The following is a 23,290-nucleotide window of genomic DNA, read 5'->3' on the forward strand; positions in this document are numbered from 1 at the left end:
AGTGAATCTTCGACAAAGAACCATCAGCAAGATAGAAACAGTTCCCAGTGAATCTTCGACAAAGAACCATCAGCAAGATAGAAACAGTTCTCAGCAGATCATCAAGACAGAAACAGTTCTTAGAAGCTCTCCGACAAAGAAACATCAGCAAGACAGAAACAGTTACCAGCAGTTCTCCAATAGTACAGTTATCAGAAAACCACCAGTGAATCAGCTACCAGTGAACCAGACTGTTATCTGTGAAACCTCGCTACAGAAGCCGAAACCCATCGAAAGAAACAGCCGTCTTCTACCAGCGCACAAACAGACAGCAAAAACCATTATTACACGACTCGGAAACAGCCATACAGACCGGGTCGTGTACATTTCATGGTCCATTCGAGCCGGATAGAGGACACATTTCATTATTCTTTCGAGCCGGGTAGAGGATACGTTTTGAAAAAAGGAAACCGGAACAATGCCGATAACGCGGTCAACAGGAAGAGGTCGGATCGAAACTAAACAATCGCCGCCCTCAGAAACCACAGCTACAACACAGAGCGTGTGGACAGAAACAGCCGCGAATACCGTCATGAGTCTGGTAGCCCCCACAACAGAATCATCGTGCGCAACAGCCAACATGGAAGCCACGACGAAAGTCGCAGAGAAACCTGGGAACTCAAAAACAGAGGCCGTCAAACAGTATATAGCCAAACAGAATGACGTGCCAACAAAACAGCGCGCCGGTACAGTCAAAACTGACCGGTCGCGAAACAGAAAAGAACAGAAGATAGCCAAAGCTAGAGAAGAGCTCGCCCGCTTACAGGTGGAGTTAGCAGCCGCCCGATTGGCCACGCTCGAAGCTGGATCTGATGACGAAAACAGCGAATCAGAATACAGTAAGTCAGAACTCGACGAAAAAGTGGGCACGTGGTTGGAAACCCAACCCACAAAAACGGAAAATCACGACCGACATAAGGAAACACCGGCGGGAGCCTGCGACAAACAAGACTTCTCAGATCTAACCGCAGCAATAACACTCGCCGTCAAAGCCGCCCGCGAACCAAGATACACAGAATTGCCATTATTTAATGGAAATCACCAAGACTGGCTATCCTTTCGTGCAGCCTATCACGAGACGATGAATTCATTTACAAAAACAGAAAATATAAATAGACTCAGAAGGAACCTGAAAGGAAGGGCAAAGGAAGCCGTTGACGGATTACTTATAACGAACGCTGATCCGTCCGACGTCATAAGAAGTCTAGAAGCGCGATTCGGAAGACCGGAAACGATAGCCATAACGGAGTTAGACACGCTTCGAGCTCTGCCACGACTAACAGAAACACCAAGAGACATATGTATATTCTCCAGTAAGGTAACCAACGCCGTAGCTACGCTTCGTGCATTAAAGTGCACACATTACTTATATAATCCGGAAACTACCAAAACAATATTAGAAAAACTCACACCGACACTACGTTACCGATACTACGACTTCACCGCGGTACAACCGAAGGAGGATCCGGATCTAATTAAATTTGAAAAATTCATGAAAAGAGAAGCCGAACTGTGCAGCCCTTATGCACAGCCTGAACAGGCGGGGCACTACTCGCAGCCCGCACAACATAACAGACGCGCACAGAGCGTTCACATAGTCAGTGAGAAGCCATCACGAGCTAAATGTCCGGTATGTAGCAACACCGAACACACCACAACAGACTGCTACATATTCAAGAAGGCAGACTCAAACACAAGATGGGACATCGCTAAGAATAAACACCTGTGTTTCCGATGTCTCAAGTATAGAAATAAAACCCACAACTGTAGACCGAAGACTTGTGGCATCAATGATTGCAAATATACTCACAACAAGATGCTACACTTCGACAGAAAAATTGAAAAAACAGACAACAGTGACAAGGAAACAACAGAGAACATTAATTCCGCTTGGACCGGAAAACAGAAACAGTCCTATTTGAAAATAATCCCAGTCCAAGTAGAAGGACCAATAAGCACGGTTGATACATACGCGCTGCTCGACGATGGATCAACGGTGACACTGATAGACGAAATCATCTGCAAGAAGACTGGAATAACAGGACCAATCGATCCGTTACACATACAGGCGATTAACAACATAAAATCAACGGAAACAAGATCCAGAAGAGTCAACCTCACGCTCAGAGGCCTCAATAGTCGAAAAGAAATAATACAAGCGAGAACAGTTAACGACCTACAAGTAACAGTACAAAAAATACCAAAGGAACAGATAGATGAGTATTCGCACCTACGAGATATCAGTGACATCATCACGTACGAGAACGCGAAACCTGGAATCCTGATTGGCCAAGACAACTGGCACATGTTACTAACTTCAAAAGTTAGACGAGGCAACAGGAATCAGCCAATAGCGTCACTGACACCTCTAGGCTGGGTACTGCATGGAGGTCGCACTCGTACCCTAGACCACCACATAAACTACATAAATCATGTTAGCGAAACCCAGGAAGATGATAAAATAGAAAATCTGGTAAAACAGTATTTCGCTATGGATGCGCTATGCATCACACCAAGAAGACCAAAAACAGACCCAGAGGAACAAGCGCTTCGCATCCTCAACAGCAATACAGTCCACACAACAGATGGAAGATACGAAACTGCTCTGCTCTGGGAAACAGATAATGTCAGTCTACCAGACAACTACAATAACTCGTTAAAGCGACTGATAAATATAGAAAACAAACTCGATCGTAATCCGGAACTGAAACAGAAACACACAGAACAGATGGAAGCACTCGTCGCGAAAGGCTACGCCGAGCCCGCTCCGAAAACAAAAACAGAGAACAGAACGTGGTATCTACCTCACTTCGCCGTCGTGAACACTCTGAAGCCGGAAAAACTCCGAGTCGTCCACGACACCGCCGCCAGAACAAGAGGAGTAGCTTTAAATGATATGCTGCTTAAGGGACCGGTCCTACTCCAATCACTACCAGGAGTGATAATGAGATTCAGACAGCATAATATAACAGTAACAGCAGACATCAAAGAGATGTTAATACAAGTAAAGTTGAGACATGAAGACAGAGACGCGCTCCGCTATCTCTGGCGCAAAGATCGCCGAGATGACAAGCCCCTAGAAGAATACAGAATGACCTCGTTGATCTTCGGTGCGTCAAGTTCTCCTTCCACAGCAATATATGTAAAGAACTTGACCGCCCAGAAACAAGAAGCCACGCACCCGGAGGCGGCAGTCGCAGTACAGAACAGACACTACGTAGACGACTACTTGGATAACTTCAAAACTTTAAAAGATGCAGTGCACATAACAACAGACTTTCGTCGAAAACACAAAAAAAAGCCGACCTCGAAGACCTTCTGGACCGACAGTAAGATAGTGTTGAGATGGACAAGAATGGGATCACGCTCGTACAAACCATACGTCGCCCAACGCCTGACAGCTATAGAAGACAGTTCAACAGTAAACGGGAGGCGATGGTTACCCACGAAGCACAATACAGCCGACGACGTGACTCGAGACGTCCCAATGTCGTACCAAAATGAACATAGATGGTTCAGAGGGCCAGATTTCTTACGCCAACGAGAGGACTCCTGGCCGACGGAGTCGGCGTCAGAAACTACAGAACCGATGGGTGAAGTAAATATAGCAGCTTCAGCACCGGCGGGAGCTTCATGGCCGAAGCTTCGCCGTGAAAAATGGGAATGCCTGCCACGAAACACGCGCATGCGAGGGAGAAGTGATAGCAACGTATCCAAGTCCGGACAACGTGAGGCACATCGTAGACATCAATACCAAGGATGGAGTTCTACGGAGACCAGTAAGAAAACTACTGATCCTGCCCATCGAAGAAGACCATCCTGCACCGAGAAGAATGCGACGGACTCGCACGGCGGGAGTAATGTGCAGGACGAAACTGATTTTAAATAGTTTTATCGAACAAATAGAAATAATATAGTTAATAAGTAATTATGTAACAAAAACGTATAATCTTGAATTATTTAATATGCAATATGTTAGTGTATCAGATCAGAGAATGTGAATAGACCAATAGGAACAATTCGTGGAGCGCTTTCACTACGGTAACATACAGATCAAGGGACCCCCGAAAGTGGCGCGTCGATAGCGTGTCGCGAGATGGGGTACTGAAATAAATATAAAAGGATGGCCATTTATAGGCAAAAACAGTTCTCAGCGGATCTCCGACATAGAAACATCATAGAAAGAAACAGTTCCCAGTGAATCTTCGACAAAGAACCATCAGCAAGATAGAAACAGTTCCCAGTGAATCTTCGACAAAGAACCATCAGCAAGATAGAAACAGTTCTCAGCAGATCATCAAGACAGAAACAGTTCTTAGAAGCTCTCCGACAAAGAAACATCAGCAAGACAGAAACAGTTACCAGCAGTTCTCCAATAGTACAGTTATCAGAAAACCACCAGTGAATCAGCTACCAGTGAACCAGACTGTTATCTGTGAAACCTCGCTACAGAAGCCGAAACCCATCGAAAGAAACAGCCGTCTTCTACCAGCGCACAAACAGACAGCAGAAAATATTATTACACGACTCGGAAACAGCCATACAGACCGGGTCGTGTACAAGAACTAATATGATTCTTTTCTAATTAGGTAAATAATTTCTTGATTATAGGTACACATGGCAGTATAAATTTATTTGATTACAAAACCCTTTGCTTTAGCGACGCGGATGGTAAACAAAAACGGAAAAATATAACAGATTAAAAAAACACAATTCATCAACACATCAAGTAGTTTAAAAAAAACGACAAATAAACGACATCAAATATAAACATACACAGAAATTCTTAGTATATTTTTTTTAAGTTTTCACGAATCACACACCTAGACGATTTTGCGTTTTATTTTACGAAAATTTAAAACTATTATGCCTACATAGATAATACACATAAATTAGTTATGCCTTTTCGCATCGTTGAACAATGTAAAATTAGTAAAATACAATCTCTATTGGAGCGTAAAGTTAAATCGTAGATCAACATTGGGCTACATAATGTTTAGGGGCGTATTCTAGGAATGGCGCGAAAACGCCCATGCGTGGGGTGACCCAGTGAAATCTATGTAAGGGTAGAAAAAAAAATCCGTATATTATTAACATTGGGGAGTTTTTTACGTTTAGGGTTGTGTATTTTTTTTTATTGATATGGCGGGTGTGACATTATATTGGTATCTATTTTAGTGACGTTATGGGTGAGTCGTTTAGGGCGTTTACTCGTGTCGAATGATGCGATTTGAGTAGATTCTTTGTCGAGTTTGCCGGGCTCGCAATCCTGTCATCAGATAACAATATTTGTTAGCAAAAATTATTATAATTATTTTAAATTAAAAATATTACTGGTGGTAGGACCTCTTCTGAGTCCGCGCGGATAGGTACCACCGCCCTGCCTATTTCTGCGCGTGAAGCAGTAATGCGTTTCGGTTTGAAGGGTGGGGCAGCCGTTGTAACTATACTTGAGACCTTAGAACTTATATCTCAAGGTGGGTGGCGCATTTGCGTTGTAAATATCTATGGGCTCCAGTAACCATTTAACACCAGGTGGACTGTGAGCTCGTCCTCTAAGCAAAAAAAGGGTGCGCGTACTTATGTACGCGCGTAAGAAGTTATATTTTATTTTTATTAAATTTATTTCTTTTTTTAAATATTAAATAATTAATAATAAATATTTAACGTTAATAATTTAATATTTAGTATGAATTATATTAAATAATAATTTTGTCATTTATATTACTAAAAAATGAATGCTAATAACACTTTTTTTACGAGTGTACATGCGCGAAAGTTCACCTGCGGCTATATTCAGACTCGCCAAGTTACGTCGGTCGTATTGTAATGAGCGATTTAGTGGGCAACTTCATTCTGTTAATTTTGTGTCACGGTGCGCGCGCATCGTAAAATTTCACTCTCATAAACTTTTCATAACGCGCCTAAAGAAGTACAACTTCAACAAAAAAAATTACAGATTAGATGGAAGATTCTACAATAGGCAGCGGCTTGGCTGTACCCCTGGCATTGCCGATGTCCATGACCAACGTTGACCACTAACCACCAGCTGAGCCCTTTTGCTCGTCGACATACACGGCAAGTGAGAAGTAAAGTAATTTTGCAAAAATCTGAATCGCGCTAATGTCAATTCGAGATAATTTTACAAATTCCGATCAAAAAATAAACTTTAGGAATGTCGGTCTACAGCATACTGTCACTCAATGGAAAAATTTTCCTTTATAGTCTCTACTATATCGTAGCCATTTATGAAACCGTGAAACGAATAATAAGATACCTTAATACACAAGTACAAAGCGATCATATTTAATTGACTTATTAATTTAATTTCTACATATTATTACTTGTCATTTTAACAAATTCTTGTTTTATGAAGTCTCGTTTGCAAAGCGAAGCAAACTCACGTACGCCGCCCTCGCACGAGGCTGTGACTCCGTGCGTCAGTTAATTTTAAAATCTGTTCTCTTTGTGCATTCGTGTATAATCTATGTTAAGTACGTGATTAAATGTCATATCGAACGAAGTCAACGGAACGCAGGAGTGCACCGCTTATAATCTATAGTCACACATACAAAACCCTTTAAATGTGTGATATTAAATTGGTAAGATAGTCTTTTTTTTAGGATTGAAGGATTACTGGTGGCTTGGAGGCCTTTCCAGTTTCTCCAGGATAGGTGGGCGAGCAAAGGCTCAGCCAGGAGGGGTGGGATTTGCTAACAGCTGCCCGAGCGCCTCCGAAGGAGACCTCACAACTCAAGAGCAGCTGCTTCGCGAATAAATCTACTATTGGATCGGAATCGCGACCCTCTGAGAAGATCCGGCGAGAAACCCAGCGAGCTGATTCATGGGTTAGGTTGACGTCGGCACGTCGAACTCTTTGTCAAGTTCGACGAGTACGGCTACCGGGGTCCCTAAGCCTGCTCCTAGTGTTAGAGCTGACGGCGTCTAATGCAAAGGTTATTGGATCTGATGGATCCGTAAGGACGTGTACTAGGGCGTCGACGGTGACTGGCTCCTGTGTGATCAGGATTTGGGGAGTAGTCAGCGGCGGCAACGATAAGGCGATTATCATGACGTGGTAAGATAGTCCTAAATCTCTTCCGAAAAGACAATCAAGGAGTACCATATACTACGTACCACGTAGCCTCCAACTCCTAGCAAAACTTAAAATCTTATCCAGCCAATATATATTATGACGTGAGATTTGATATCGAGACTAGGTACGCGAGCTTGTTTCAAATAACGCTTTTAAAAGGATTTGTATACAACACTAGGATGCTATGTGTTTTTTTTTCTAGAAACTAATGCAAACATTGTAAGACCGAGGTTCATTAAAAACGAATGCTTTGTTTATTTTAATAATCAGTTAAATCAGTACCAAAATCAGTGTGCTTAGTGCGAATTTTTATTTTTATTTTTAACACTACAATTTGGAGTTAAATTTTACCCGATCCAGAAGTCGAGAAGAAAAAACACGCTCTAAGCACATTGTAAGTTAAGTAAGTGCGTAAGTTTTGCCCAAACTTGCAGACTTTTTTTAAGTTAGGTATTAACTTGTGACCATAAAACAGGACGGACAAGGGCAGGTAAAGAGCCAGGCTAAGCTAAGCAGCGAAACTGTCTGAGGCAGTCCTTCCGGAGTCCTAAAATTCTTGTCTACTATAGAATGTTCATCTAAATTTTTATTTAAGACAAGTATACGCGTAAAAATTCCGTGTTCAATGCGCTGATGCACAGTTTTAGGTGCAGCTGACCAAAAAACAGTGATCAGACTGTTGTATGCAAATTTCACGGACTGGTACTTTTCAGTTTTAAATGCATAACATAAATCGTTATCGGGGAGAGGTCACAGTTAGCAGCGTCTTGACAATGACTACGGCATTGTCCAATGACAGGCATTGTCTCAGGTACATTTTGTTTTCTTCTCAGTCGTATGTACTCTTGGCAGAGTGGTCGTGATCATCATTTCGGGTGGTTGTGCGCTTCAACACACGTAGCTATTCTCTCTTTCTTGTGCACCGTGACCGTTTAGAGCTAACTTTATTTGGTCGGTCCATCGTAACGGTGATCCACCGCCCGGTCTTGTACCCTCTATCATGCCCTGCACCACAAGTCGCTAAACCGAGTTGTTACCCCTTCGCGATAAATGCCCGCAGAAAATGAAAATGCGACCCTGAACGATGGAGGATAGACGCTGATTGATGCCGAGTTCTTTTTGTATTTGTAATCTGGCAATAAAGATGATGTTCGCTTACTCATCGTTTTTTTTGCCAATTGTCGTTGAAGCTTAATTGGCATTTAATAAGTAACCGGTATAATCGAGTGGTCTAGTCACACACGGTCAACTGGTGCCGAACTAGGTTTCACAGTACTGTAAGAACCAAAGACTTTTAGACATATTAAATACATTTTTTGAAAATAACGACAATGGAAAGGTTTTCTACAAGGCTGATACTGCTCGGTAGACCGACGGTGCGAATGTTGTAAGAGTGGGAAGATTTTCTACCGAAAGCGTCATATTGTTCGGTAGATCGACGGTGCAAATGTTGTTGTCGGAAATTGTATACACAAATGTTAGCTTACCTTGAAAATCTAGTGGAAGTCAAACATCTGTCAAATATCTTGTGTTCTATGATAGCTACCGCCACAATTTAAACTTAAGCATTTATCACGAATGCTTACATGATGTGGGAATCGAATCGAACCTCAGCCCAGCAGTCAGGAGTGTTAACTACTGCACCATCAAGTCAGTCGTAAATATTAGTGGCAAATAGTCGGTATTTCGTAATTTCAACCGTCTTACAATAATAATAAAAAACTCTATTGTATTAGATTCGTTGGACAGATTATATTTTGTAAAAAATTTAAAATCGTACGTACATATAAAGTATTTATGGAGAATTATGGAAAACAGCTCTCAAGGCTATATATATTAAACAAGGATTCCACATGACCACGAAAACTCTGCCAAGAGTAGCCAACTATGATGAAGATGGATGAACGCATTTATTTATCTTTATCTTTGTAATAATAATTTACTGGTGGTAGAACTTCTTGTGAGTCCACGCGGGTAGGTACCACCACCCTGCCTATTTCTGCCGCGAAGCAGTAATACGTTTCGGTCTGAAGGGTGGGGCAGCCGTTGTGACGATACTGAGACCTTAGAATTTATTTCACAAGGTGAGTGGCGGCATTTACGTTCTAGATGTCTATGGGCTCCAGTAACCACTTAACACCAGTTGGGCTGTGAGCTCGTCCACACAGTAATAAAAGAAAAAAATATTTCATTGTGTATTTATTTAGATTATAGTCCACCACGAACAGATCGTTCTAAGCGACAAAAACCGCCCACTGTACTTGCATAATGGTTTGCATTACTATGTCATTGTATTACATAGTAATGGAAAAAATTACTCTGTATAGATAGGTACTCTATAGTAACTGCAACAATTAGGGATACTTCTCTACCTCTATGAGGAAAGCTTAGAAATGATTGGAGGCTGACAACTGTATAAAGCAGGGCACTCAGCAAAGAGCTTACTTGTATGATTTTTTTAAACTTAATAATTACTAGCCGTAATCGCCCGCTTCGCTGGGGATTTAAAATTAACATTATTAGGTACATATTTATTGTCATTATTATTCGGGAGTCCAACACCCATATAAATATTAGCCTATCCATTAAGTACGTATATTTTCTACATGGGTACCAAGTTTCAAGTGAATCGGATGCATGGTTCAGTAGTTATAACGGAACATCCGTAAAAACCACTGTAGATTTATAATAATACTAGTACCCGTCCGCTTCGCTGGGCATTTAAAATGAACATTATTATTTCTCACCCCCACAAAGGTTCTCATCATTAACGCCCCCGCAACTTGTGTAGAGAGTCCAACACTCACATAAATATTAGCCTATCCATTAAGTACATGTATTTTCTACATGGATACCAAGTTTCAAGTCAATCGGACGGGTTCAGTAGATATAACGGAACATCCGTAAAAACAACTGTAGATTTATAATATATTAGTATAGATTGTCAAATAGCGCACAGTATAAAACGCATTAGATTAATCACAATTAGGATTTATTTCGGTATTCGCCAAATTTTCATTTTACAATTTCCAGATGTTTTCAATACTTTACGTATTCGGGGTCACAGACTACTCCGTCCGATAGCCTTCCGTGACCACGATATTAATAAACCAGGGATTAAGTCGTAAATGTAGTTCTAGGTGATTGTTTTCGCGCGGACATTTTGGCGGGAATACTAGAACCGAAGTCGTGTGAAGTGTTTTTTTTTGTTGTTTTCCTGTTTCTTCAGGCTTCAACGTGCCATAACGGTCGGTCAATAGTGTAGGAAAACAATATAAAGTCGCTGGACCGCGTTTCTTGGACTCATTCAAAATATCCACTAAAGTATAAATTCCCACAATTCTTACTGAAACATTTCAATTTATTTGGTTTTAAACCATTTTATTTCATTCAATTCGTTCCTTATTGAATATAATTTCAGATAAATCATATTCAATTCATTATTTTCCATTTAATTTTTCATGTAAATGTGTTTAAATTACAATAATCGACGAGTAATAAATAAAAACGGTACTGGCATCAACGATATTCGCAAAATCCCGATTGCCATACTGAAAAACAGATAAAATATTAGACTGAGAGATTCTTAATTTTATTTTAATACAATTAATTACGTTTATTTTTGTTGTTGGAACCTGTACGTCTTGTATGTTGATAATTGTATGAGATAATTTCATTTGGTTAGTGCAACTCTGAGATAGATACAAGCGCTCAAGTTTGATATGACTACGGAGAATATGTTTTGACCCTTTCAATGTTTGTAGGCAGCGGCTAGGCTCTGCCCCTGGTATTACTGAAGTCCATGGGCGACGGTAACCACTCATCATCAGGTAGGCTGTATGCTCGTCAGTCTACAAAGGCAATAAAAAAATAAAAAATCAAAGAATAAAAAAGGAGAAATCACCCGCGAACCGGTATGTTATTAAGGCGCTTTTTAAAAAGGATCCAACTTCCATGTCATTTTTGTTTTCACTCACCGGTGATTACAGTTGTCTGTGGATATTAGTAATAGCTAAATTGCTGTAAAGGAGTTTTTAAGGCCTTTTTAGTATCTTAGCGAAACCCAAATTGAGGGATTGACAAATTGACGGAGAACTGTATGTTTTGGGATATGAGCTCACATGCGTAGTTTTATAAAAAAAGCGTTACAAAGTCGTATTTTAGTGCAGTAACGCAGGAAATAACAGTAAAGTCGTTTGGCACGTGTGGTGAAAAATGATCTAGCGTAATTTTAAAACAAACTTTTTGACAGTTGACGAATTCCGATTTTCTTGACAATACCGCGAATAGTCGTTTTAAAACTTACTAGTGGTCGCCCGGTAGTCGAAATTCGACTATAATTAATTGAAATTATAAGTTTAATCGAAACAGACTCACGGACTTTTTGGCAGGAACGCGAGGAGTGAAGTTGTGTGATTTATTTTATTTTGTCTAATTATGATTCTATTTTCAAAGACTATTATACTTATATAATCACAAATTTCGCCAAGACTACACTATAGAAAAATATTAATAAAGACAAACAATATTGAATCTATTCTCAATTTGACCACAGACGTCAAGAACAAAAGTTTGACAATAGTATGCATGCGTGTGTGCGTCAAATACATGGTAGTGTGTGTAATGTTTTTTTTATTGATTTAATGTATCTTTTAAGCATAATTTAAAAAAATATTAACATTCTACACTCCTCTACATTCTCTATAAGTGTGGGAAATTTCATACTCCTACGTCCGCGCAATTTTCGTAAAAAGGGATACAAAGTTTTTCCTTCACGTATTAATATATTATAACTAGTCAGGTCATAAGTATTGTCACACAGTAAAAACTTTTCTTTTAGAATGCTGGCCACAAAAAAGTTTATTGAATTCGAATTTCGAATTGTTCATGAAAATAAAAATGTATACTTTTAGAACTTTTACTCATTTTTAAATATGGAGTGGACGCTTAAAGAAGACCCTGTTGCAGTTATTGCGTTGCATCGTTGCGGTTACGCGCCTATTAAAACTTTTAACATACTGAAAAATTTGAATATAACCAAAAGATTCGTTTATCGTACCATCAAACGATACAATGAAGACTCTAGTGTAGATGACAGGTCAAGAAGTGGTCGCCCTCGGTCTGTTAGGACTCCAGCAGTGATAAAAGCTGTGAAGGCGCGAATTCAAAGAAATCCCAAACGTAAGCAGAAACTGTTGGCCCTTCAGATGGGGTTAAGCAGAACCACGGTGAAAAGGGTGTTAAATGAAGACTTAGGGCTTCGGGCATATCGAAGAAAAACAGGACATCGTTTGAATGCTCGTCTAATGGACCTGAGACTGAAGAGATGCCGCGCTTTGTTGAAGCGGTACGCGGGAAAAAAATATCGGGAAATTCTTTTTTCGGATGAAAAATTTTTTACCGTAGAAGAGAGCTACAACAAACAAAATGATAAGGTGTACGCACACAGTAGTGAAGAAGCGAGCAACCGTATTCCGCGGGTCCAACGAGGTCATTTTCCATCCTCGCTCATGGTATGATTGGGAGTTTCTTATTGGGGCTTAACAGAGGTACATTTTTGTGAGAAAGGTGTAAAAACGAATGCAATTGTGTATCAAAATACAGTCCTGACGAACCTTGTGGAACCTGTTTCTCATACCATGTTTAATAACAGGCACTGGGTATGCCAACAAGATTCGGCGCCAGCTCATAGAGCGAAGAGCACACAAGACTGGCTGGCGGCGCGTGAAATCGACTTCATCCGGCACGAAGACTGGCCCTCCTCCAGTCCAGATTTGAATCCGTTAGATTACAAGATATGGCAACACTTGGAGGAAAAGGCGTGCTCAAAGCCTCATCCCAATTTGGAGTCACTCAACACATCCTTGATTAAGGCAGCCGCCGATATTGACATGGACCTCGTTCGTGCTGCGATAGACAACTGGCCGCGTAGATTGAAGGCCTGTATTCAAAATCACGGAGGTCATTTTGAATAAACTTTAGTGTCATAAGAATCTATGTTTTGTTAAGTTCATTTTGGTATATGAATGGTTACATAATGAATAGACTTGTTTCAATTATTTTACATTAAACATGTGACAGAATTTATGACCCGACTAGGTAGATATTGTACTGAAACAGTGACTACTAAAACTGTAAAGTATTCGAATCGTCGAAGATAATACCATAAATCTACTTTTAGAATAACGGTGGATTCTTTCAACTTCTCAATATTTTTAATTCGCAAATTTGCAAATAGTGCTGTGAATTTCTTAATATTTTCCATCATATGTACCTACAGAATTATTTTTATTAATTAAGTAATCCATGATAAATGAGCTATTAAACATTAACCGCACTCATGACGGGTTATCTATATGGTCGGTATGTAATAAAGTCGTAAAAATAGTATAATACTAATAGGGTATTATTATTAGACTTAAAACGTATTCTTTTTTAATTAGATTAAATTACAGAATCTAATTTAAGTTAAGGAAGTATAGAAAAGAGGTGTTAGCATCTGTTAGCATAATAAGAAAAAAGCGTCCATAAATATTTGATTTGAAAGTACATGACTTTCTATATTTGTTTCACATGTAAATAAATACATAATATATCCTGCGGACGCGGCGGGCCCGGTAAATAGAAGCCTTAGATGTGATTCGCGCCACATGCGACGCTGCGTGTGTGAGTCGACCATCTGCCGCGGTTTAGTGCGACTACGCGTTGACTTTTTTGCATTAGGTACTTGCAGCGCGAATGTAAAGAGGTTTTACTCTTATTGTACGAACTTCGAGCATTCCACAATAATACGTTTTTAAACCAAACGAATTTAAAACGTGACGAGTTTTTAATACGCTTTTATTAGCTTCAGACGTATGTATGTTAGTTAGTACGTAACGGAATCTTTGAACATGATTTTGACCCCCTTAAAAAGGTCGGATTAACTCGAAATTATATGGTATATTTATTAAGGACCGATGACAATTCAATATTTAAAAAAAAATTAAAAAAATATATTTGAAAAAATTTAAATTCAACTAAAAAATGAAAAATAAATAACAGTATAAAAAAACTAACAAAATACGCTTTAATAGAAAATCCAACTAAAAAATAGAAAGCAAATTTTAATAGATTTGTATTAAAAATAGTGTAAGAAAAAATGATTTTATTGTAAAAAAAGAGCGTGAGGTGCATGGTATCAGTAGTTATAAATATTTTATGAACAGATATGAATAGAAGGGTTATTTTGATAATATCCTGAAAAGCACCCCACGCTTTTTTACAATAAAATGATTTTTTCTTACACTATTTTTATTTAATAAGTTTACATTTTCAACTGATGATGTCTCGGCTTCAATATTTATGTAATTCATAGTAATGATTTTTTTAATGTATGTAATGTAATGTTTTTTTTTTTTTTGTTATTATTGAAAGATTACTGGTGGCCCGAAGGCCTTTTCAGTTTCACCAGGACAGGTGGGCGAGCAAAGGCTCAGCCAGGAGGGGTGGGATTTGCTAACAGCTACCCGAGCGCCTCCGAAGGAGACCTAACAACTCAAGAGAAATTGCTTCGCGAATGAATCTACTACCGGATCGGAATCGCGACCCACTGAGAAGATCCGGCGAGAAACTCAGCGGGCTGATGCATGGGTTAGGTTGCACGTCGACCTCTTTGTCGAGTTCGACGAGTACAGTTACCGGGGTTCCTCAGCCTGCTCCTAGTGTTAGAGCTGAAGGTATCTAATGCAAGAGTTATTGGATCTGATGGATCCGTAAGGACGTGTCTAGGGCGACGACGGTGACTTGCTCCTGCGTGATCAGGATTGAGGGCTAATGTAATGTGTGACTGGCAACCGCCATTCAAGCAGCTGAGGACCGGACGAGATGGAAACAGCTCACGAGACAGGCAACGGTCAAGTTTCAAGGACACGACCTTCAGCAATGAAGAAAGCGACGAAGAAGAAGAAGAATGTAATGTGTAGTCGACGCGGACGAAGCTAAAGGCAGAATACTAATATAATTTAAACATACAATAAAAACCACTAGTCGATTTCGACCGCCTGTAATTTACGATCAAAACTAGTTACACGTCGCTACGTAGAGTTCTGAAATACTTTGGCCACATTGCATGAGAGGATAACGGCAGCTTGGAGAACCTAATGGTGAAGGTGGACGGAAGAAGACCACGAGGCAGAGACTCGACACGTTGGACTGACCAGATCCGCACTACCCTCGACACCACAGTTCACAATGCTCTACACTCGGCGGTAGATAGAAGCAAATGGCGTGGAATGATCCGGAATAAACTCTTGTTGCTAGGAGGTGATCACGACCCTCAGTATTGAGGAAATCGAAGCGAGAAGAAGACATGTTGATAAATGTGTACTCAAGCATTTGTTGCACATAACCTATAACCTAGCCTATCGCATGTTGCTGAAACCCAAAGACATCCCTGAAATACCATGAAATGAAATTACTAAAACGTAGGTATACTTACTTATTCTTTCCTGCGACCATAGCTAAATAGTTTTTATTTTATTTTCCTTACCTTTATCTATTCCCTACCTACTTCGTAAAGACTATTATCTAAAAGATTCTTACCTCTCATTATCCGACTCACTACCCGCTAAATATCGCGCATCGCCCGGATATACTCGACATAGCGTTATTAAAAAACGTAACTCTGCGCTTACACTCGATCGAAGTAGTTTCAGAGTTAGATTCAGACCACCGTCCCGTCGTTATGAAGCTCGGTCGCGCTCCCGATTCCGTTCCCGTCACGAGGACTGTGGTGGATTGGCACACGCTGGGCATCAGCCTGGCTGAATCTGATCCACCATCGCTACCGTTTAGCCCGGACTCTACCCCGTCTCCTCAGGATACCGCTGAAGCCATAGACATCTTAACGTCACACATCACCTCGACATTAGATAGGTCATCGAAACAAGTTGTAGCGGAGGACTTCCTTCACCGCTTCAAATTGTCCGACGATATTAGGGAACTCCTTAGAGCTAAGAACGCCTCGATACGCGCCTACGACAGGTATCCTACCGCGGAAAATCGTATTCGAATGCGTGCCCTACAACGCGACGTAAAGTCTCGCATCGCCGAAGTCCGAGATGCCAGATGGTCTGATTTCTTAGAAGGACTCGCGCCCTCCCAAAGGTCTTACTACCGCTTAGCTCGTACTCTCAAATCGGATACGGTAGTAACTATGCCCCCCCTCGTAGGCCCCTCAGGCCGACTCACGGCGTTCGATGATGACGAAAAAGCAGAGCTGCTAGCCGATACATTGCAAACCCAGTGCACGCCCAGCACTCAATCCGTGGACCCTGTGCATGTAGAATTAGTAGACAGTGAGGTAGAACGCAGAGCCTCCTTGCCACCCTCTGATGTGTTACCACCCGTCACCCCGATGGAAGTTAAAGACTTGATCAAAGACCTACGTCCTCGCAAGGCTCCCGGTTCCGACGGTATATCCAACCGCGTTATTAAACTTCTACCCGTCCCACTCATCGTGATGTTGGCATCTATTTTCAATGCCGCTATGGCAAACTGTATCTTTCCCGCGGCGTGGAAAGAAGCGGACGTTATCGGCATACATAAACCCGGTAAACCAAAAAATCATCCGACGAGCTACCGCCCGATTAGCCTCCTCATGTCTCTAGGCAAACTGTATGAGCGTCTGCTCTACAAACGCCTCAGAGACTTCGTCTCATCCAAGGGCATTCTCATCGATGAACAATTCGGGTTCCGCACAAATCACTCATGCGTTCAACAGGTGCACCGCCTCACGGAGCACATTCTTGTAGGGCTTAATCGACCAAAACCGTTATACACGGGAGCTCTCTTCTTCGACGTCGCAAAAGCGTTCGACAAAGTCTGGCACAACGGTTTGATTTTCAAACTATTCAACATGGGTGTGCCGGATAGTCTCGTGCTCATCATACGGGACTTCTTGTCGAACCGCTCTTTTCGATATCGAGTCGAGGGAACCCGCTCCTCCCCACGACCTCTCACAGCTGGAGTCCCGCAAGGCTCTGTCCTCTCACCCCTCCTATTTAGCTTATTCGTTAACGATATTCCCCGGTCGCCGCCGACCCATTTAGCTTTATTCGCCGACGACACGACTGTTTACTATTCCAGTAGAAACAAGTCCCTAATCGCGAAGAAGCTTCAGAGCGCAGCCCTAGCCCTAGGACAGTGGTTCCGAAAATGGCGCATAGACATCAACCCAGCGAAAAGTACTGCGGTGCTCTTTCAGAGGGGAAGCTCCACACGGATTTCCTCCCGTATTAGGAGGAGGAATCTCACACCCCCGATTACTCTCTTTAGTCAATCCATACCCTGGGCCAGGAAGGTCAAGTACCTGGGCGTTACCCTGGATGCATCGATGACATTCCGCCCGCATATAAAATCAGTCCGTGACCGTGCCGCGTTTATTCTCGGTAGACTCTACCCCATGATTTGTAAGCGGAGTAAAATGTCCCTTCGGAACAAGGTGACACTTTACAAAACTTGCATAAGGCCCGTCATGACTTACGCGAGTGTGGTGTTCGCTCACGCGGCCCGCACGCACATAGACACCCTTCAATCTCTACAATCCCGCTTTTGCAGGTTAGCCGTCGGAGCTCCGTGGTTCGTGAGGAACGTTGACCTACACGACGACCTGGGCCTCGAATCTATACAGAAATACATGAAGTCAGCGTCGGAACGGTACTTCGATAAGGCTATGCGTCATGATAATCGCCTTATCGTAGCCGCCGCTGACTACTCCCCGAATCCTGATCATGCAGGAGCCAGTCACCGTCGACGCCCTAGACACGTCCTTACGGATCCATCAGATCCAATAACCTTCGCACTAGACGCCTTCAGCTCTAGGAGCAGGCTTAGGGACCTCGGTAACCGTACTCGTCGAACTCGACAAAGAGTTCGCCGTGCAACCTAACCCATGAATCAGCTCGCTGAGTTTCTCGCCGGATCTTCTCAGCGGGTCGCGATTCCGATCCGGTACTAGATTCATTCGCGAAGCAGCTGCTCTTGAGCTGTTAGGTCTCCTTCGGAGGCGCTCGGGTAGCTGTTAGCAAATCCCACCCCTCCTGGCTGAGCCTTTGCTCGCCCACCTGTCCTGGTGAAACTGGAAAGGCCTCCGGGCCACCAGTAATCCTTCAATCATAAAAAAAAAAAAAAAAAACCTCTCATTATGACTAAAAATCATAAATAGTAACCCGTTAAATAATAGTGTTTTTTTATTTTATTATATTTTTTTATATATAATTTTATTATATATAATTAGTATTTTTTTTTATTGCTTAGTTGGGTGGACGAGCTCACACCCTACCTAATGCTAAGTGGTGACTGGAGCCCATAGACATCTACAACGTAAATGCGCCACCCACATTTTTTTTATTTATTGCTTAGATGGGTGGACGAGCTCACAGCCCACCTGGTGTTAAGTGGTTACTGGAGCCCATAGAAATTTAGAACGTAAATGCGCCACCCACCTTGAGATATAAGTTCTAAGGTCTCAAGTGTAGTTACAACGGCTACCCTACCCTTCAAACCGAAACGCATTACTGCTTCACGGCAGAAATAGGCAGGGTGGTGGTACCTACCCGCGCTGACTTACAAGAGGTCCTACCACCAGTAATAATTTAGAAAACCATTTTTGTTTCTAAATTACGAAAACCTTTTGTCATTAAAGAGCCGATACTAAGGTTTCAAGCAATCTCGGTTGTGAGGATTACAATAAAAATCGTGGTGTTTTTCGTTTGGATATAACAAAAGCAGTAGAGCCCAATCAGTATTTGAGAATTGCACGTCTCAGGACGAGAACAAGAATGAGTAATCGAATTAAAATAGCAATCACACATGCCTTGAGGTCTGTGGGCTTCGTTAATCAGTGTGTTTAGTGCGAGTTTTTTAACGAACAGCGCCCCTAGCGGCAAACGTAGGCAAACGATCCCATTCCATACAAATTGAGCTAACTTTTACGCTATCGAGAACGTTAAAAAACTCGCACTAAGCACACAGTTGATAACAGGTAGGCTGTGATCTTATCTGCGCAACTTCCTTACGCAAACTCCGCCTCTCAACCCTCATCAAAAAGATTACCTTCAGGTAACTACTACATAATTACGGTACGATGAAAGGATTTCCAACAACAGTAAGTAGCTTTAACTTATGTATACATTTTTATATATTTTTAAACCTGCTGAGTAATGTATCAGTATTAATCGCATATCGTAATAGGTAGTTAATTATATAGGTCCTAACGGCGACATATTGTTTCCACCCCAGGCTACAGGCCGCGGACTGGGTACATAAGTTTTTCTAATTAAAATTAAATGAAATCGAAACTCAGTGTTGTCATTTCTTACTATAAAAACTCCTTAAACTTGACAGGTGTAGAAAAAAAAAATCAAGAAAACTCCTTTCAGCTTTCTCTGTAGATTCAGTTCCTGTTGCCTCAAGGGACTATTCTGACGTTACCATGACAGGTAAGCGAAATCACTTGGCTCAGCCTGAAAGAACTTGCTAATATCTATCCTAGCAGCACTACGCTGAATCCATCACCTGACTGAAAAAGTTAATGATGGAGAGCTCCGTTATAACTCGTTACAAAATTATATACATTTTTATTCAAACACACCGCGAATAATCGGTATTGAAACTCACCGATTCATTTCTCCAGAATATATGGACAGAATATACCTATTATACGAAATATTTTAAATGAGTCCAAAAATGAATAGGTATGGCTAGAATCGGCATACAGTTGCTTTGTTGAACGCTATTTAATTTTAAAAGTCATAATTTACGATTTATGTACCTTTATGCAATTTACTATACGTTTACAATTTCAATTTCGCTAAAATCGTGTTTAAAATATACCATAGACTATATTAAATTATTTTATCATTGTTGAAAAATAAACTGTTAATGGGTAGGTATCTGGTTGAAACACGACTAGCAAATTAATCAAGAAAACGAGTTGGAATATTTATTATTGCATACATTAAAATGGATATGTGATGTACATTAGCTGTCGAATATTGAAAAAAAACAACGATCCTTTTGATTTTGTCCACGAATCAACTACGAAGTTGATTTTTTTGTAAATGTTTTTTGATTCACAATTTTATTTGTAACGATATTATTTCCCAAAGAATTTATTTGACTTTGCCCAGGAGGGAAGCATATGACAGACAGTTCAAGATTATCTATATATCTTGGTAAATATGTTAACAGTCAATTCGGCCTTTATTTCAATTGATTTATTTTCTATTCGGTGTATTGTACAAAATGTAGGAAAGAAAAAAACATGCAATAGATTAAGATTAACAAACAAAAATACATTCGCTTTTCTCATCATCGAAGTTCTAGTAAAAATAAATATCGAAGTTCAATCAAACCATTTCAATAATTATAAAAAAAGTAACAAATATATACTACAACTTTCGAATAAGTATACGATTACAACAGCCGAAATATTAAAAAACCTTTATGTGTGAACGATGTCTTTGTCTACAGTCAAACCTGGATAAGCGAGAACTGGATAAGTGAGAAAACTCTATAAGTGAGAGTAATAGCCAGGACCCGTCATTTTAAGCTCCCAAAACCTCTATTAGCGAGAAACAGAAACCTGTGTAAGAGAGAGTCATTTTTCCCTCATGGACCTCCGTAAGTGAGACTGTTACTTATCTATACCTCTATAAGCGACAGTCGAGCTTTATTTATTTATATTATTTAGGAGGAACAAATGATAAAACAAATTACAAATTTAACATCTGCTATTTTATGACTCATTCTTAACTTTCGTGGAACTTCCTACCATTGTTTTTGTATTTTTTTCTCGTCAATATTGAACCTATTCTATTTCGTGGAACTAAATAACATTGTTATTTTATCGCATTCTTTTCGACTGGACAAGTGTGCCTGTGTACCGTCCTGTTCGTCGGCCTTACTCAGTTTATCGTTAATCAATTGCGAAGGAAAGTTCTGTTCTGCATCATGTCAAAACGGAAAATTAAAGTACTGTCATTAAGTGATAAACTTAAAATAGTGAATGCGTTTGAATCCGAAAAATCGCGAAATGAAATTCAGAGGGAGCATTAGCGAGAAACTCGGGTTAGTGAGAAACCTCTATAAGCGAGAATGAGATTGTGCTCCCTTGAACTCTCGCTTATCCAGGTTTGACTGTATTTGATATGTTCCGTCACAATTTCAAGCGGAAGGCGGTAACAGTTCAGAAAAAAAAAAACGCAACTTGGTGCACGTGAATGAAGTGAAACTTCTTTTTCGATATTTATTATTGTGGTTTTCTTCACTTTTCATCCTTATATCAGATTGTCCTTTTAATAGGGAATGCTGTGTATAGGAAATGCGACATCTTCAACATTTATATTATAATATATATTTTAAATTATAGATAGAAAAATAAATACTTATATTTTTTTATTTTGAAATACATCAATAGAATATTGGACGCTACTCGCAACTTTTTTTTTCCTACCTATGCTGATAGCCTTGAGAGGCTATTTCAGCTTCACCCTAACGTTTGTAGGTGAGCTCACGGGGCTCAAACCGGAGAGATGCTAACTAGTAAGAGCAGTGCTTCGCAGAATCTACCACCGGATCGGAAACGCGACCCACTGAGAAGATCCGGCGAGAAACTCAGTGGGCTGTGTCTATGGGTTAATTCGCTCGTCGAGCCCTTCGTCGCAAGCAACGGGTTCGACGAGGACGGTGACCGGTGCTTGTGGTGCCTAAAAACACCGTTAATGGATCAGGAAGATCCATAATGACGTGCTTTGGGTGACGTCGACGGTTTACCATACGGTCTACAGGGTCGGGTATGTAGTTTCCAGCGGCCACGACAAGAGGGTTATTATATCGTGCCGCCTTCTCAAAATGGCGCAACGATGCCGACTGTAGATACTTACTAACGGAATCGAGCTCCAGGTCATCGTGGAGATCCACGTTCCTCAGGAACCATGGCGCTCCGACGGAGTCGCTACTAACGCTCGCGCTGGTCTGTAACAAGGTATACTACGCGTATGTTCGAGTGCCACACATTCACTCTCGCTCTCTTTCTTTCAGTATGGTAGCGTTAAGCGTTTAACGCAACGTTGACGGAAGCTTTTTTTTTTTTATTGCCTTTGTAGGCAGACGGGCATACGGCCCACCTGATGGTGAGTGGTTACCGTCGCCCATGGACTTCAGCAATGCCAGGGGCAGAGCCAAGCCGCTGCCTACCGAAAAGTTGCATTAGAAGTTTCACTTCAAAAATTTTTTTTACTTTACGCAGAGAATTTGAATATTTCAGGGCAGTCAAGTACATTATTTGACCTAATTAGTAAGTCATATTATCATTTTATACCGTTAGCGCTCATGATCACTAAGTGTTTAGTAGGGAATGTTACTAACATTAGCAGGTTTATTTGGGCCACTACACTCCCTTTGACAACCAATGCCCTACGTTCCATGTCCATGTCCATCTTTTAATTCCTCAGTTACAATGTGCCCTAAATATTTTAACTGGGTTACTCTTTGTACAGGTTAGCCACAGAGGATTACAGGCGGGACATGAGGCGGTCTTTTGCTTACACCTCTGAACATCAACAGCTCACTTTTACTTGGGTTATATTTTAGGCAATGATGCTCGGCATAGGATTCACATATGGACAGCAACTTTCTTAACTCACACATTGATAGAATCAGCAGCACCATCTTATCTGCTTTAATAAAGATATGATATAGATGTGATAGAAATACAATTCTACAACCTATTCAACGTTACCAACAATTCTACGTTAATGCTTAATGTGTTTAATTAGCTTAATCTGTATATTTAATTAATTTCAGGTGCTTCGATAGTTTGCTTTTCTTTTTGGAATGGTTGCATTGAGTAAGTTATTTAAACTAGTCGTTTGAAGAAATAATAAGACAATTACTAAAATATGCATACCAACTAAAATGTGCACAGAAAGATCACTCAGGTTTCCAGTACAGGTTGCGTACAGTATAAACCAGACGAAAAGTTTTCTTTTAGTTATAAGGTTGATCCTTCTAGAATAGCAGTTTTTGTAGTTCCTCTAGAAAAATGTTAGTATAACCAGGCCATAAAATCTTTAAAAAAATTATGGCAATCTATAATCGTTATGTCAATGT

At 40.7% G+C, this 23,290-nt stretch overlaps 1 protein-coding gene and 1 long non-coding RNA gene across 2 annotated transcripts; one reads left to right on the plus strand and one right to left on the minus strand.

The window, feature by feature from the left end:
• The first annotated feature begins 457 nt into the window (after window positions 1–457).
• On the plus strand, window positions 458–3,928 carry LOC119628667 (uncharacterized). Its single transcript, XM_038011839.1, has one exon. It carries the CDS (start codon window positions 458–460, stop codon window positions 3,926–3,928), a length of 3,471 nt encoding a protein of 1,156 aa, XP_037867767.1.
• Window positions 3,929–10,110: 6,182 nt separating this feature from the next.
• Window positions 10,111–11,155, minus strand: LOC134199092 (uncharacterized). Its single transcript, XR_009973452.1, has 2 exons — window positions 11,040–11,155; window positions 10,111–10,686 (listed from the first exon to the last, which is right to left on the minus strand). It is a non-coding gene; the product is annotated as an uncharacterized LOC134199092 (long non-coding RNA).
• Window positions 11,156–23,290: the final 12,135 nt, after the last annotated feature.

Source organism: Bombyx mori, chromosome 6 (genome assembly GCF_030269925.1).
Source record: "Bombyx mori chromosome 6, ASM3026992v2".
In the NCBI taxonomy this organism is placed as follows: Eukaryota; Metazoa; Arthropoda; class Insecta; order Lepidoptera; family Bombycidae; genus Bombyx; species Bombyx mori.

Coding starts and splice junctions, on each gene's coding strand:
- LOC119628667 (XM_038011839.1), top strand. CDS start 458: ATGCCGATAACGCGGTCAACAGGAAGAGGTCGGATCGAAACTAAACAA.